At 44.3% G+C, this 13,809-nt stretch overlaps 1 protein-coding gene across 4 annotated transcripts in view; it reads left to right on the plus strand.

Moving 5' to 3' along the window:
- The first annotated feature begins 2,021 nt into the window (after window positions 1-2,021).
- FANCA (FA complementation group A) overlaps window positions 2,022-13,809 on the plus strand; it is a 39,948-nt gene continuing 28,160 nt past the window's right edge. For 3 of the 4 annotated variants that reach the window (XR_016444160.1, XR_016444161.1, XM_090062662.1), the window contains exons 1-10: window positions 2,022-2,089; window positions 2,572-2,681; window positions 3,371-3,443; window positions 4,190-4,332; window positions 4,942-5,037; window positions 8,038-8,111; window positions 9,222-9,334; window positions 10,709-10,791; window positions 11,374-11,407; window positions 13,448-13,514. Coding sequence is in view for 2 of the 4 variants with exons in the window: in XM_090062662.1 (XP_089918788.1) it covers window positions 2,050-2,089; window positions 2,572-2,681; window positions 3,371-3,443; window positions 4,190-4,332; window positions 4,942-5,037; window positions 8,038-8,111; window positions 9,222-9,334; window positions 10,709-10,791; window positions 11,374-11,407; window positions 13,448-13,514 (833 nt within the window). In the remaining 2 variants the exon portion in view is untranslated. The remainder of the gene's footprint in view (window positions 2,090-2,571; window positions 2,682-3,370; window positions 3,444-4,189; window positions 4,333-4,941; window positions 5,038-8,037; window positions 8,112-9,221; window positions 9,335-10,708; window positions 10,792-11,373; window positions 11,408-13,447; window positions 13,515-13,809) is intronic. The other variant, XM_090062663.1, reaches the window with a different exon arrangement.

Raw genomic sequence — 13,809 nt, forward strand, 5'->3', positions numbered from 1 at the left:
CAAGAGTCACGCGCAATGTTGTAATGTACCGAGAAACATCAGCGTACCTGGAGATGCAGACGACATAGAGCAAGGTGCTCTAAAAAGTTTACTTACTTCCTGATGGGAAACCTTGGTTCTGATCTCCAAATTCCATGGTGCTGCAGAGGGTTATCTCCCACCCTATACAGCATGCAGACAGAATAAGAGCAACAGCAAAGATACCCACAACCAATTCCAGCACATTTTCTTAGTTCATCAGTCTCTGTAAAGAAACCTTAAGTTGTTGCTCCCTGCTAAATATCACAGGATTGCCCACCTATGTGATATTTACTGCAGGCGTGCTGCTGAGGAGCAGCTATTTCACCTTGTGCTGTGTGGCCCTCAGGGATTGCAATGTTCTGGATACTTACACTGATAAATAAGTGCTGTCTCTCTTTGAGAGAATTTCTCCTTGCCCCTGGGATGAAACTTCAGTAAGCCATCTTTTCCAGGTAAGCAGAGCACAGTGCAGGGACAACTTTGTGGGCCCCTGGCTTGAGGATAGCAGTACTCTAGCCCCAGCACATAAGATTTTTGTTTCAAGCAGCTGTAGGGTCCAGACCATGACAGGGGTAAGGGAACTATGGGGGAGTCACTATGTGAATTCACTTAGAAGCAACTGGTCCCCTGCCATAAGCAGCCATTATGATGTGTTATCTGTCATGCAGGGGTCATGAATATCCTTCTAGTGGCTTGCCCTTCCCACTGCTTCCTAGGACATACCATGTTGTTTCCTTATTTCCAGTTGGAGATCCCCAAGGAGCAATAAAGAGTAGGTTGGTGAGAAACAACAATGTCCCTTGACCTTGGAAGAAGACAGCATCTCTGCTGGGATTCATGGAGGAATCTAAAATGAAAGCACCGTATAACCTGCCAGAGCCTTTAATGGCACCTCTGGAGTTCAAGTCAGGTACAAGAAGATCAATACTGAAGGCCTGACTAGTATGCGAGTAGGCTCAGCGAGTTCAGGCTCAAGGAGGAGAGGCCTCCCATAGTCCAGCCTAAAGAAAATACAAGCACTCTCTGTTCTCTAAATAAAACTGATTTATGTTAAAAGCATTTTTGCAGTAAGAGGGAACCCCTCCTTGGTCCAAACCAAGCTTTCCATGGCAGCTCCTTTAGTGGGTTTAGCGGTTAACACTGGAAACAGCTGCTGCCAACACCAGGGCAGGATTTAATCATAAAGCAAAGTCCAGTTGTCCTTGACTGCATCCAGCGTGCTCTAATCTCACTGCCACGCCCTTGGTCCTAACACCAGGGTTCAATCCTCCCTTTCTTAGCTGGAGCTCATCTCTTTTCTTGCCCCCTGAGCCAATGTGAATGCCCCAGCTCCTACCTGCCAGCTAGGCAGGCCCCATTCTCCTTGCCCCAGCGCGCAGCTGGCTTCTGGAGGCTGCGCCTGCATCCCAGAGAATCACAGCAGCGACCCTGGCCAACAAAATGCCAGCTGGTCCCAGCTCTGCTCCTGCTTTTTCATGCAGTCGCTTTGGCTGCATTTGCAGCTAAACACCAATCAGCCCAGGTTCACTGCGCTTGGTGGCCATCTTGGAGCCTTGGCCAGGCCCCCAGGGCTCCCCGTGAGGAAATATTTCTATGCACAGCTCTGGAGCCTTCCCTCCTCGTTATCCCAGTCCTTGCCATGGGGATGGAGCCACCTCCTTGGGGCCACAGCCTACACAAGGGCTCACAGAGGTGCAACCTCCCAGCTACGCTCCCGCCCCAGCCGAGAGCTCCAGTCCTGCCACAGCCTGCAAGCCCGGAGGGGGAGCTGGGACTGGACCACAGGGCGTTCCCACTACCACCGCGGGGCTCCCATCCCCACCGGCAGGTGCACCACGTCTGTCAATGGGCGGCAGTGCCACCACCGGCCCTGCTAACAGGTACTACCACTCCCAAGATGGCGACTCGGCAGCGCCAGAAGCGTCATAAGAAGGCGCGGCCGGAGGAGGGAGCCAGCCAATGGCGGTGCACGGCCGCAGCCAATGGGCGCGCAGCGCGGGCCGGCGGCCGTGTGGGAAGGTGTGGACTATGGCGCGGCGGGGCAGTGGGGCTCTGGCCGAGCTGCTGGGTAGGTGGCGTGGGGGAGTCCGTGTTCAGTGTGAATAATAATGAAAATAACAATTATAATACAGGTTTTTTTGGCACATCGCGCGGGCCCACCCGAGGCAGGATCGCCCCCGCCCGGCCTAATCCTAAAACCCCATCGCTCGTCCTGACAACGCGCGGTGTGTCACCCTCCCCAGCAAGGGTTGTTAAAATGCGCCAAAGCCCGTCACAGGGGGCACAAAACCGCTCCTGGCACTTGTAGGTGAGCTTCAGGATCGTGCGCAGGTCGGTGAGAACACGCCTGCCTGAGGGGGGCGTTGAACTGGCCTGTCCCGCCGCACGTCTGCCGCCCGGGCACTGTTAATTTCCTGCTCCGAGTCCGTGTCAGTCTGCGGCGTGTTCTTCTCTGAAGCATGCACACAACAGGCAAAAGGGTTGGTGTGTTATGAGCAAAACAGCCCGAGTTTGCTGAGTTAACCTTGACTTTTAAAACTGACTTCTTAGCAGGGAGAGTCAAGAGGCGGAAATGCGTGGCCGACCGTGGGCCAGGGCTGCAGGACGCAGCGGTTCGCCTCCTGAGCTGCCATCAGAACTTGAATGACCTTTTTCTGGAGGTAAGGGAGAGAGGTGAGAGTTTGGGGCTTACTGCTCCTATCCTCTTATTTCTGTAGAGTTGCATGGAGTTTGGTCCCTACACGAGTTCTTTATTTTTTAATTTTTTAAAGTGTCACTCCCAAACAAAGTAAGGTAAACTGCAGTAATACACATGGAAGAAAAATCTGGGGGGCTGGTTAATGTATGTTGGCAAGATACCACCACCTTCGTTGGGATCGCAGTTGACTGGGTTTATCATGGATAGAGGCCAGCTGTTGGAGTTGTCGGCTTTCTCTGAATTGCCACTTGTGTCTCTCTAGACATTTGTGTGATCATTATACGTGCAGACAGCCTACAAAGTTGCTGACTTCCTGTATATCATCTTGCCCTACCTGGCTGGAGAAAACATTTGCCCTTGAGGTCCTGTGTAGGGAGATCTGGAGCTTTCTGGGCTGTTTTCCAGCAAAGGAGAACTTTGGAGTAATCAACCATTAAAAGAGATCCAAATTCTTTGTCAGTTTCTAACATTTTGGTCAGTTTTCACAAGTGTGCCTAGCCGGAGGAAGGTTGAGCTGGGAGTTGGAAGACGTGGCTTCTATTCCTGGCACTGCTGCTGGCCTGCTCAAAGATGTTTAATTGATCTGTGCCTTAGTTTCCCCATCCCTCTATTTCTGATCATTATTTTTTGTTTTGTTTTGTTTTGTTTTAGGTGGAAAATTCCAGTAAATCAACGGAGCAGAGCAGTACGGAGCCTCCACGTGTGGTTTCAGAACCATTTGTAGGTAAGTGAGAAAATGTTGGTGAGAGAGAGGGGGGAAATTTAATTTGCCTGCTTCATCGAATTTCTGCCTACCAGGTGCCTTTAACTTCCTGCTCTGAGCAAATGTCAGTCTGCTTGTTTATTCTTCTCTGAAACAGATGCACAGTTGTAAGTATGTAAAGCACTGTGATTTCTCTAAGTGAGGACACTAGTAAGCCACTTGCTTGTCATTGTAGTAAGTCTATGTTTACAAGTATTTGAGGCTTGTGAGAACACTCAGTTACAGTCAGTCACTTCCCTCAGAGCATCTTCAGCCTACCTTAGCAGCGTAGCAAGATGACCTTAACAATCTGCGTAGTGAGACTCATGTTACATATTAAGTAGTCTCCAGAGGAAGGGAGAGAAGCCCCAGCACTGGAACTTATAGGGAGCCTTTTGCATAGTGCCTTACTTTTGGCTTAAGATTCCACGCACACAAGGCAGTGTTAAAATTTTTTATTAAAGTTGCAAATGGAGAACCTTGGGACTCTTGTGCTGCACTCCCTTAGCAAGAGCTCTTCTTCAAAGCTCTTTGTAATAAGGAATTGCTGCAACACCCCTCTGAGGTAGGTGGTGTTACCCCTACTTTGTGGGTGAGAGAAAATGAGGCAGGGAAGCCAAAGGGCTTCCCCAGAGCAGTGACTGTGGGAGCTAGGGTTAAAACGCAGTGTTCCTGGTCTTGTGCTCAAACTGCACTTCTTTCACTATTGATCCTACTTTGCTTTCCAGTGTCTGCTTTACGGGAGCAGGCCTCACGCCTGGGCGTACCGTTGGGAATCTTGTCAGCCAAAACTGCTGTTGCCAGCGTTGAGCAGATCTCTCAGGCTTCGTTGGAGTCTGGGCAAACTGTGCTGTTGAATAGGGAACAAAGGGTAAGGGGAAATTGAATGTTGGTAGCAAAAAGGTTATTGCCAAGAACTATTTTTGGTTTTGTACTTTCTTTAAACCCAACCAGTCTATCCTCAGTACATGCCTCTGGGGGTAGGAGGAAAACAGAACCAATCAGCTGTGTGTTTACATCTTTGTTTGAACTTGTCCTTAAAAAATGCAGGATTTTCCAAACTGGAAGCTGCAAAATCAGGAGCCTGGAACTGACCTCCTGTTTCCCCACAGAAATAGCATGATGTGAGACTGCCCTCTTCAGAGCATCTCAGGCCTCCCAGAACATTCACCCTTATGTTGCGGGCTGTTTAACCTTTAACCCCCTGGCTTGCAATTTGAGCTAAATGCGATGATCCCTAGAAATCATCGGATTGTGTTGCCTAGCCCACAGAATAGCCATGGCAGTGATTTGGTCCCTATCAATCTGGGTTGGATTTGAACTCATAACATAAAGGTAAAAGGCTTAGTGTCTCTTCACTTGGCTCTTGAGCCATTCAGTCACTTGTGATTTAACAAATAAGGAACAAGAGGAAACTGCTCCAATGTTGTGTTATTTACTAAGGGCATTTTTTCTGCTTTTTTTTCTGGGGCAATTCCAGAAGAAGTTGTCCTCGTTGCTTGAAACAATCAAAGATTTGTTGGTGCACAGTGCTTTCTGCCGCTCGCTCTTCTGTCAGGAAATATGGAAAATGCAGGTGAGTCTAGCAGATGATGGTCAGTCCTTCAAACCATTAGGCTGTAACAGCATTTAGCTTACTTGGGTAGAATCCAGTCCTGTATATTTAAACTCTCTAGATATGCATCCTGTAAAAGCCAGGGGCAACTTTAAAAGGGGCTGGAGAAATCCAATAGTCTGATTTCTTCCTCTTGGTACTGTTAATGGCATATTGTAGCACAGTCAAGAGCTTATTGCTCCTACTTACTGATGGATGCTCAGCATATTGGGCTCTCCCTGGGGATTGTCATGACCTTTGTGAAGCCATAAAAGCATCATTTTGATTTTAAATGTGTTGGTGCTTTGCTGTTATGTAAACTAATATTTTAAAAGTAAAATCCATTAAAACTCTGATCCAGCTGGGTCAGAGATGTTGGGGAGTGAGCCAACATTTAAAACAAAACAAAACAAAACAAACAGGCAAAATGTTAATTAAGCACAGCCCTGCTTTGCAATGAAACCAGAGGCATTCCATCAGCACTTTTGCAGGTGGAGGGTGAACACTGAGTAGGTTTCTTGGAAGTGTGTATATAAATAAATGCAATAACATTCCTGACCATGCACGTTACACTCCTGAGCGTGCCCAGGAGTACTTAGGTGTGTGAAAGCATTTGTTCTCCAGCCTGCTTTGCAGTGCCCCTGAGACATGCTGATATCTGGAAAGCTAAATGCTCCTCATCGTACATTATTGATTACTTAATAGCTTCTTGCATCACATTTACCACATGATGTAGTTTCCATATTTTAAGACACAGTTTTCAGGTCCTGCCATTGAGAAGGGAACCTGTACTGGCTGTCTTCAGCGTTTTGCATCAAAGGGCTGGCAGTAATTGTAAGCTTTGCTTTTTTGTGTGGATGTCAATCAGCATTTTCATGAGTACTGACAGCACTGGAGATTTTTCCATTGAGTGCGTACAGCATGGACACAGCACTGCAGATGTCAGTCCCTTTGTGCAATGACCTCTTTCAATACAGATAGGGAAGTTCTGCCTTTTTCTTGTAAGGCTTTATACTGCTACATATTACTGTAATATTTGAGAGCCTTCCTTGTAAAATCAATAGCAGTATTGAAATCCTTCATGCGTTCCATCGAATCTGTGGTATGCCTCTCTTCTCAAGGTCTTTTCCTGAAAAGGAAGGTTGGTAGGAGTTTGGGACTAAAGGGGTGTTTAAATTGTGAGTGTTACGTGTGGGGGGGAAAGACTTTCTGAAAGGGGAAGGCTGTACCCTATTTCCCAGGGATGATTGCTTTCGAGTTTGCCTGACCCCTGGAAGAGTGTTCCATAGCTGGGTCTCTTGACACGGCACTTTGTCCTCATTTCTCTCATGCTTAGTGATCTGTGTTGCCCAAAGAGTGCATCCATGTCTGGTTGCTTATGTCAGTGAAATGTGCTGACAGCTCTGCACAGCAGTCGCAGCATAGGTATGCCAAATGAGCTAAGTGGTTGACCAGTTAAACATGTACAATCTGTCTGCTGGCTGTGATTCTGCCACAGGGCTTGTAGAAGATTAGGCTTGCTTTGGATTTACTGCAGTGGCATAATCTGTGAAGTGCAGTTATTATAACAGGAACAGTGTATATTGCACTATTGGCAAAATTTCTGCTTGGATGCTTCATCTGCAGGAGTTCATCTGTGAGTTTTGATGTGGCGATATTGTCTCTTTGGGGATGTTGTGTTGATGGTAGGAAACAGGCAGCTGTATTAACTTGTCAGTGCATTGAGCTTGTATTTGAGTGACTTGTTTTAAAGTGAGTTGAAAAGCTAAGGAGTTCAGGAGTTTTTAAAAATGGACACTGTCTGCTTATAGCCCTGGTAGGAAAGAAGAGGAGGTTTTGAGTTGAGCCTGAGTGAGCTGGTCATGTTGGAGATGAACAGTCCAAGGCTAAAAGATAGAGTCTAGTTTATGGTCTTCTGGATGAGTAGGTCCAGTCACTGCCCGAGAGAATCCTTTGTTCACTTGCACTGTTGCGTTGCATATGTAATTGTCTTCGTAAAGGCTGAGCTCAGAAAGAATATGCAGGATGCAGAAAAGAAGCTGCTCTCTTCATTCCTCCTGGGTATTTCCAGTGTTTCCCTCTGGATGTCTGCACACCATGCTCCTCTTGTTTCTCACTTTGCAGTTTATATGGATGCACTCAGATATTATTTTTTTGGGGGGGTGAAATTTCTTTTGCCCATGATGCTGGAAGGAAAAGGAGCTGGTATTTTGCTGCCTCCTTTTTCTGTTGCATCCTGGACTCCCTCCTGGCTTGTGATGCAAAGGACCTTTGGGGACTGCTTGTGCTAGGAGAGGGCTGAGGGAAGCCCTAAACTGTCTCAGTGACAGAATCAGTGCCACATTCAAAGCTAGACCCTGAACAGTGCTGATTTTGTTGATGACTGACCTTGCATTCAATATTAGGAGCTTCAAGCTACTGTTTTCTCCTCCGTCCCCTGTGGTACTAAGCCTCTTTGCTGAGACAGCCATGAACAGTGCCAACTGTTGGGTCTTTTTCTATGATCTGTTGGTTAGGAACTGAATTTGAAAGCACGAGACTTTTATACAAGGTAGCAGAACAGCTAGGAGACTCTTACAGGTTTCTGCTCTTACTATCTTGTGCTGGATTCGGTGACTAAGACTGTGGAATCAATGCTGGGAGGTGTCCCTTCCCCTGTAGAAGATCTCTAATCAGGGTTATCACAGGCAGAAAAAGATTTCTTCTCTGAAGTGATTGTTGGTTATCATAAAGGATTTTTTTTTTTTTACCCTTTTTAATTTTATCAAGCTCTTAATCCAAAAGTGGGTAAGAAGGAATGTCTGTTGTAACTAATTTTTAAATTACAATTTCATAATACCATTGCAGTTATGATCTCTGGTTGATTTGTCCATGCCCTGAATTTAACACAGGGGGCTGAAGTTTCTCTTAGCATTGCCACTAGAAAGTTAGATATGGCAAATGTTGTTTACTGGGATCTGACTGTGTCATTCTTTTTCTTAGAAGCCACCAGTGTTGGAAGTTGTGTGGCACCTGCACAGAGACATCACTGTAAACTTGGGCGAACTGCTGGAGAGGTAATTGGAGGCATAACCAGTTACAGATGTGTTTAATCTCTCAAAACGTAATGTAGGATTAGCCTTTAGTACCTTGGATTAAGATTTATGGTGGAAATTCATATGTGGGCATTAAAAATGAAGTTTGGCCTTGAGTGGGCATCTGCTGAAATTGAGCTGGGAGCTTCTGAACAAGGCCAAAAATCACAGCAAGCTTGGGCAGAACATTGCCCCAGAGAATAATTAGTTCATGCTATAAATTGATCTGGAACAGAAAACTTGATGGATTGAAATTGGAAGTTAAAATGTACTAGAATGGTTGTCTTTTCCAATTGATTCTTTTCACCATAGGCCCCCTGTTAGGAGTCATATTGCAAAGCCTTCATTATCTTGAGAACTGACATGTTCTCTTTCTGTAGCAGTCATGCCCAGCACTTTGCACACCAATTTACAAGTGTTCTCATAGTGTTATCACATGTAAAATGTAATATACATAAGCAATGGATAGACCATATAATAATTACATAATATATACAAGCAAACCATGAAGATAGATTGGGATGATTTTCTTATGGTATATGCAGTAGTTAAAGATATTCAGTGCTTAAATGCAGTAGATATTCAATGCAGTATATGCAGTAGTTAAAGCTATTAAGTATATGCAGTAGTTAAAGATGTTCAGTGCTTGCTTTGATTGTGTGAGCCTCAAAAAAGTAAAAAAGCTGACGTGAAAAACAGCCTTCCAAGTGACATTGGGTAGAGTAAGATCAAGATTCTAAAGGTATTCAGGTGTTCAACTCCTGAATTAAGTACCTAAATTCTTTGAAAGATCTGTCTATTGGAGCTTTATCCTAACAGAGGTCTCTATGGAAATACTTTTATGGCAGAAATAAGGACCAAATTTCAAGGTCAGTTCTCTTCCTGGGGACATGTTTGCTCTGGAATATTTTTGTAAAGAAAATCAAGCCTTCACTTGGCACAACTTTAAAAAATAACTATAAGACACAGAGCCAGCTGCGGAGGCATCTTTGCCCTTTCCTGCTTCCAAATGAATGTCAATTGAAGAGGAAACAAATACCATGAGAATAGGGAAGGAAAGAAGCTGAATGTGCTTTTGTTGTGTCTTCTCAGCAATTCAGACACCCCTGCGGTGGTGGAGTGGTTATGCAGCAGCCTTTGTCTCCTGTGTGAGCAGGCAGAAGATTCTTCCCAGGAAATGGAGCTTTGCAGACGCATGCTCTCAGGCAAGCCATTGAAGAAGGTGTTTAACACTGTGAGGGCTAAAGCACTCAATGTTCAGTATTTACTCTAAACCTGGAGTGTAAAAATCCAGGCTTCCATTTGATAAGAACAGAAGATAATAAATATGAGAGTTGCATTTTTACATTGTGAGGGGAATCATTCTTGGCTGTTGGGCTTTTTTTATTATTCCTTTGTCATTTTATTTGCTTTAATAGTTCAGAGCATTTCCTTCTCAGTCCTGGCACAATCCATCACAGTTGTGGTATGAAGGTGCTTGTGGAGGCTTCAGTTTCTCCTGTTGCTCTTTCTCCTGCCCTGCTCACCACTATTTGGTTTGCTTTTAGACCCAGTAACCTTAAAATTAGAGGGTTTCTATTCTGTTGCAACACACCATGGTACCACACATTTCAGTTCTTTGACCAAGGAGGGGTGGCAGTAGTGAGGCAAGGCATGTAGCCAGTGTTGGTTTCCCATATCCTGTGTGTGCGCTTTCCACCTTTTAACCATAACCATCTAAAATCAACCTGGCTTTGATTTTATGCCTTCTTTTCTGCTTGCTGCTTTTTGTTTAAATTTGTTGCCTACTTCTTCTGGTTCAGAAAAAAAAGTTGATAGCTTGGTCACTTGATGGAGAAGCAGGACTTGACCTTGACTTGTAATGCTTTCAGTCATGTATGTCCAGGCAAACTCAGTTCTCTTGTACGTATTTCTGCATTTTCATTGTTCTGATACTCAGACTTAGTCTTCAGCTTGAGGACTTTGGGTCTCTTTTTCCTTACTATCCCACGTGTTAGTCTTTTCTCTCAGATCTCCTCAGACACAGAGATCTCTCTTCTGTACAAACTCACCTAGAGTGCATAGTTCTGAGGAACCAATTGACTTCTGGCATTTGAAACTCGCTCGAGGAATAAATAAAAATAAATCATTTTGTCAGTCATTTTATGAAGAGCACTTAAAAATAGCCTGTTTGCTGATTGTTTTCTTATGTTTGTGTGATACTGAGATAGATCAGACTCACGGTATCAGGCTATCTAAACATGTCAAATGTGTGACTGTGGAACACATTAACATCAGCGTCAGTTGTACCAGCTCTTGAACAGATGGATGTCTGGGACCTTCTGCACGCAAATGGGGAGATAAGCTGGTGTTGGGCAGTCTGCTTACCTGGCTGTGGAACAAGTGAAGTCCTGTTGAGAGCAGTGTTCCCTCTAAGCTGTGTGGCGAGCACAAGCATGCTCATGCTGCACTGCCAGGTGTGCCTGTGCAGCTGCACGTGCTACGCAGCTTAGAGGGAACACTGGTTGGGAGTCTGGTGGGTGATCTCCTGTTGTGGATAGAAGGGAGTGCTAAAACAGTTGCTCACTCTTGATTTGCAGACTTTGTGATCACATTTCTTCAGAATGGATTCCAGCAAACTGCTGATCGGGGAAAGAAGCTGGAATTAAATAAAAGCCCCCAGGTAAGGACAACATGAAACGGTTTGTGTATATGTTCTTTAAAGAAAAGATGGGTGGGCATGGATCTATGTAATGTTATGTAGAATGCAGAATTACTTGGTTCCTGCCGGAAGAGCTTGCACTCCAATATAGACAGGGCAGTAATTCAGCTAGAGAACATAGGGTGAGGTAAATGCTGAGTGATCCAATGCCTGGAACTTCTTGGGGAGTTTATCGTGAATCTTCTAAGCTGCTTGACAAGGTTGGGGGTGGTAGGGAGGGTTCTAAAATCAGTAACTTTTGAAAGGTGATTTTGGAGATAATGAATTCACACATCCACCCTTCTTGGGGTCCCCATTTGGTTTGGGATTTTTTACCTATAAGTTCTCCTAGATTGTTTTGCTGCATTTCTGGTTTGCAATACCAAAAATAATCAGGCTGTTCAATTAATCGCATTATACTTATGTGACAAGTTGGTTTATGTTAAGATAAGCTTTGAATCAGGAATTTCAGGACAGTTTAATGTTTGAACCCCTTGATTTACTCTGAACACACTTGCTGCTGTATTAAATGCTAAGTGACCATCATTTGTTCATTTCAAACAGATCTGTTTTGCTGTTCTGCAAAGGATGTTGACCTGTAAGTACTGGTTACTTCCTACTTGGAGTTTTGTGCAATGTATTGAAACTGTACTTTACTAGGTAGACTTCCTTTTCTGGGAGATTTCAGAGGGCATAGAGGAGCTATCTACTGAAAACATGTTTCATCTACTGGAGTGTAATAGAAAGTTACTGATTTTTTTCAAGCTGCCTCCGTCTCTTCTCCCATTTATCTCTGGCCTGGCAAATAAGTCCTGCCTCCTATCCAGTTTTTCTTTACTAAGGATATGTGTGCACGGCAGACTGTAGTGTAGCGCACAGATAACCAAGCTGGTTTAAATGAGCTGGCTCAGGTCCTGGAAGCAGTGTACCTGTGGCAGCATGGAGTTTGCTGCAGGCTAACTTATTGGTTCCTTGGTATGTTTGAGCTCTGAACTTGCATGTTTGGCACAAGGAACTCTGTGCTTTGTCAACAATGCCATTTTGAATTCAAGAATATCTCTTTTGTAAGGGCTTCAAATAACTTTATTAAACAATGATGAGTTAAGAGTAATGAACAAAGACATCCACATAATCTAAACTGGGTATGTAACTTAATAGCTAGAGTCTTTCTAAAATGTCTTAAGAGCAGTGTATCTTGTTCTGCACTGAGCTGTGGTGATGATGATTTGGGTACAAAATAGTAGCATCTGGATTTACTTTGCAAATCGGGGGAGAGGGAAGGAAACCAAGCACAAGTCAACTTCCCTGTTTTGCAGGGGGTGATCTTCATCTGTTGCCATCCTGTCCACACAGCCATGTACCTGCAGTGTGAGCACCCTGGCTTTACCATAGATAGGCAAGAGCCCAGGATGTTTCTTGAATTAGTTCTTTCACTGGTCTCTTGACCAGTTCTTCTGGTTTCTTAATAGCAATGCTCTTCAGGCCAGGACCATATGCAGACCCTTCAGGGTTTTCTCCAAAAGGGGAATGATTAAGACATTCTATGATATTATTCTTATTTAGTTTGTGTAGTGAACATTTCTGGGTCATCACTGTTGGGTCTCTTCACTTCAGTAACTAACTGCTGTCGTGATTTAAATATTTTGCAGAGATCTGGGCTGGGAGAGGTGTAGGTATCAACAAACAAGCTGAAAGCAATAGGAGCATTAGGCTACATAATGATACGGTGATATTGAACTCCTGTGTCTGAAGATGAGCAGTTTCCCTCTTTTACTTAACTTTATTCCTCTTCATGGAGAGAGAGAATAAATTAAACAAAGAACAGGGCCTGGCAGATAAGGCATAGGCATGAGACATCTCTGTCTCCCCAAAAATCCCAACCCACATCAAAAGGCTCTTCTTTTAAAGCTTGGTGGTTTCACTCAAGTAATTTAGACGTATTTGAAGATACAGTAAGAAACTGGAAAGCTGCTGTGTCTACCACATTCACTAGGACCAGCCTTAATAACAGGCTGTGAGTATGGCAGTTTAATGTGCCAAGACAGTGCCATAAATGAACTGCCAGTACTTTACCCTCAGCAGAATTAGCAATAGAGGCTAGTCTTTGTCTGAGTGGTGTTAGATGTAATACGGTGAACTTTCAAAGTGGGACTGCCTTGGTGAATTTTCAAGCAGCGTTCTACCTTTTATCATATGGTGAGGTGACCTAGTCATGCCTCTGTAACAGTGTGTTCAGGTAAGATCTGCTAGCAGAAGCGTTGTGTCCTTTTGCGGAATTCTTTCGTCTCTTAGTGGACCGTCGCAGAGGCACAAAGGTCTGTGCTAACAGATTGTATTTGCAGGATCTGGGGCCAGGGTTTGGAACCTGAGATGTCATATATGTGCATCTTTAAATGGTTCGATTGCCAGCACATGCTGGGGATCCTTTTAAAGTGGTTCAAGGTTAATGCTAATAAAGACATTTTCCTGAGAACTGAGCACTGATGAATGGTTCTTGCTGCCCATTTCCCTAATGGGGTCACCTCCTTAAAGGTTGCACAGTGCTCAGTCTAATTTGTTTCTCTAAGCTTAATGGCACAATTCTTTCCAAATCTTTCTCTGACTTGTTTTGTGTTTATTTTATATTTTGGGGTATCAGGGGTGCTGGATGCCATTGCTAAAGAAAAGCAGGAAAACCCCACTAAGCTGCAAGGTGTAAAATGCTGGTAAGAAATCTCTCCTATAAATACCCTAAGCATGTCTGTTCCACTGTTCCATGTGTGTCTTTTGCAATAAGTTTATGAAGTGAGCATATATATTTTTTAGACATTTTCAAGTAATTCATAGGTAAGTTGACTTATTCTTGATATTTTCCACCCTTACAAACACATACACATAAACTTACTGGCTGGTATTTGCAAAAAAGAAACATAATAAAACACCTTCTGGCAATCTCAGACCACCCCTGGAATCCCCACATGGCACTCTGTGAGTTTCCCTGGCAGCCATTCTCACCTGAGT

Source organism: Crocodylus siamensis, chromosome 9 (assembly GCF_052110815.1).
Source record: "Crocodylus siamensis isolate JL-2025a chromosome 9, ASM5211081v1, whole genome shotgun sequence".
NCBI lineage: Eukaryota > Metazoa > Chordata > Crocodylia > Crocodylidae > Crocodylus > Crocodylus siamensis.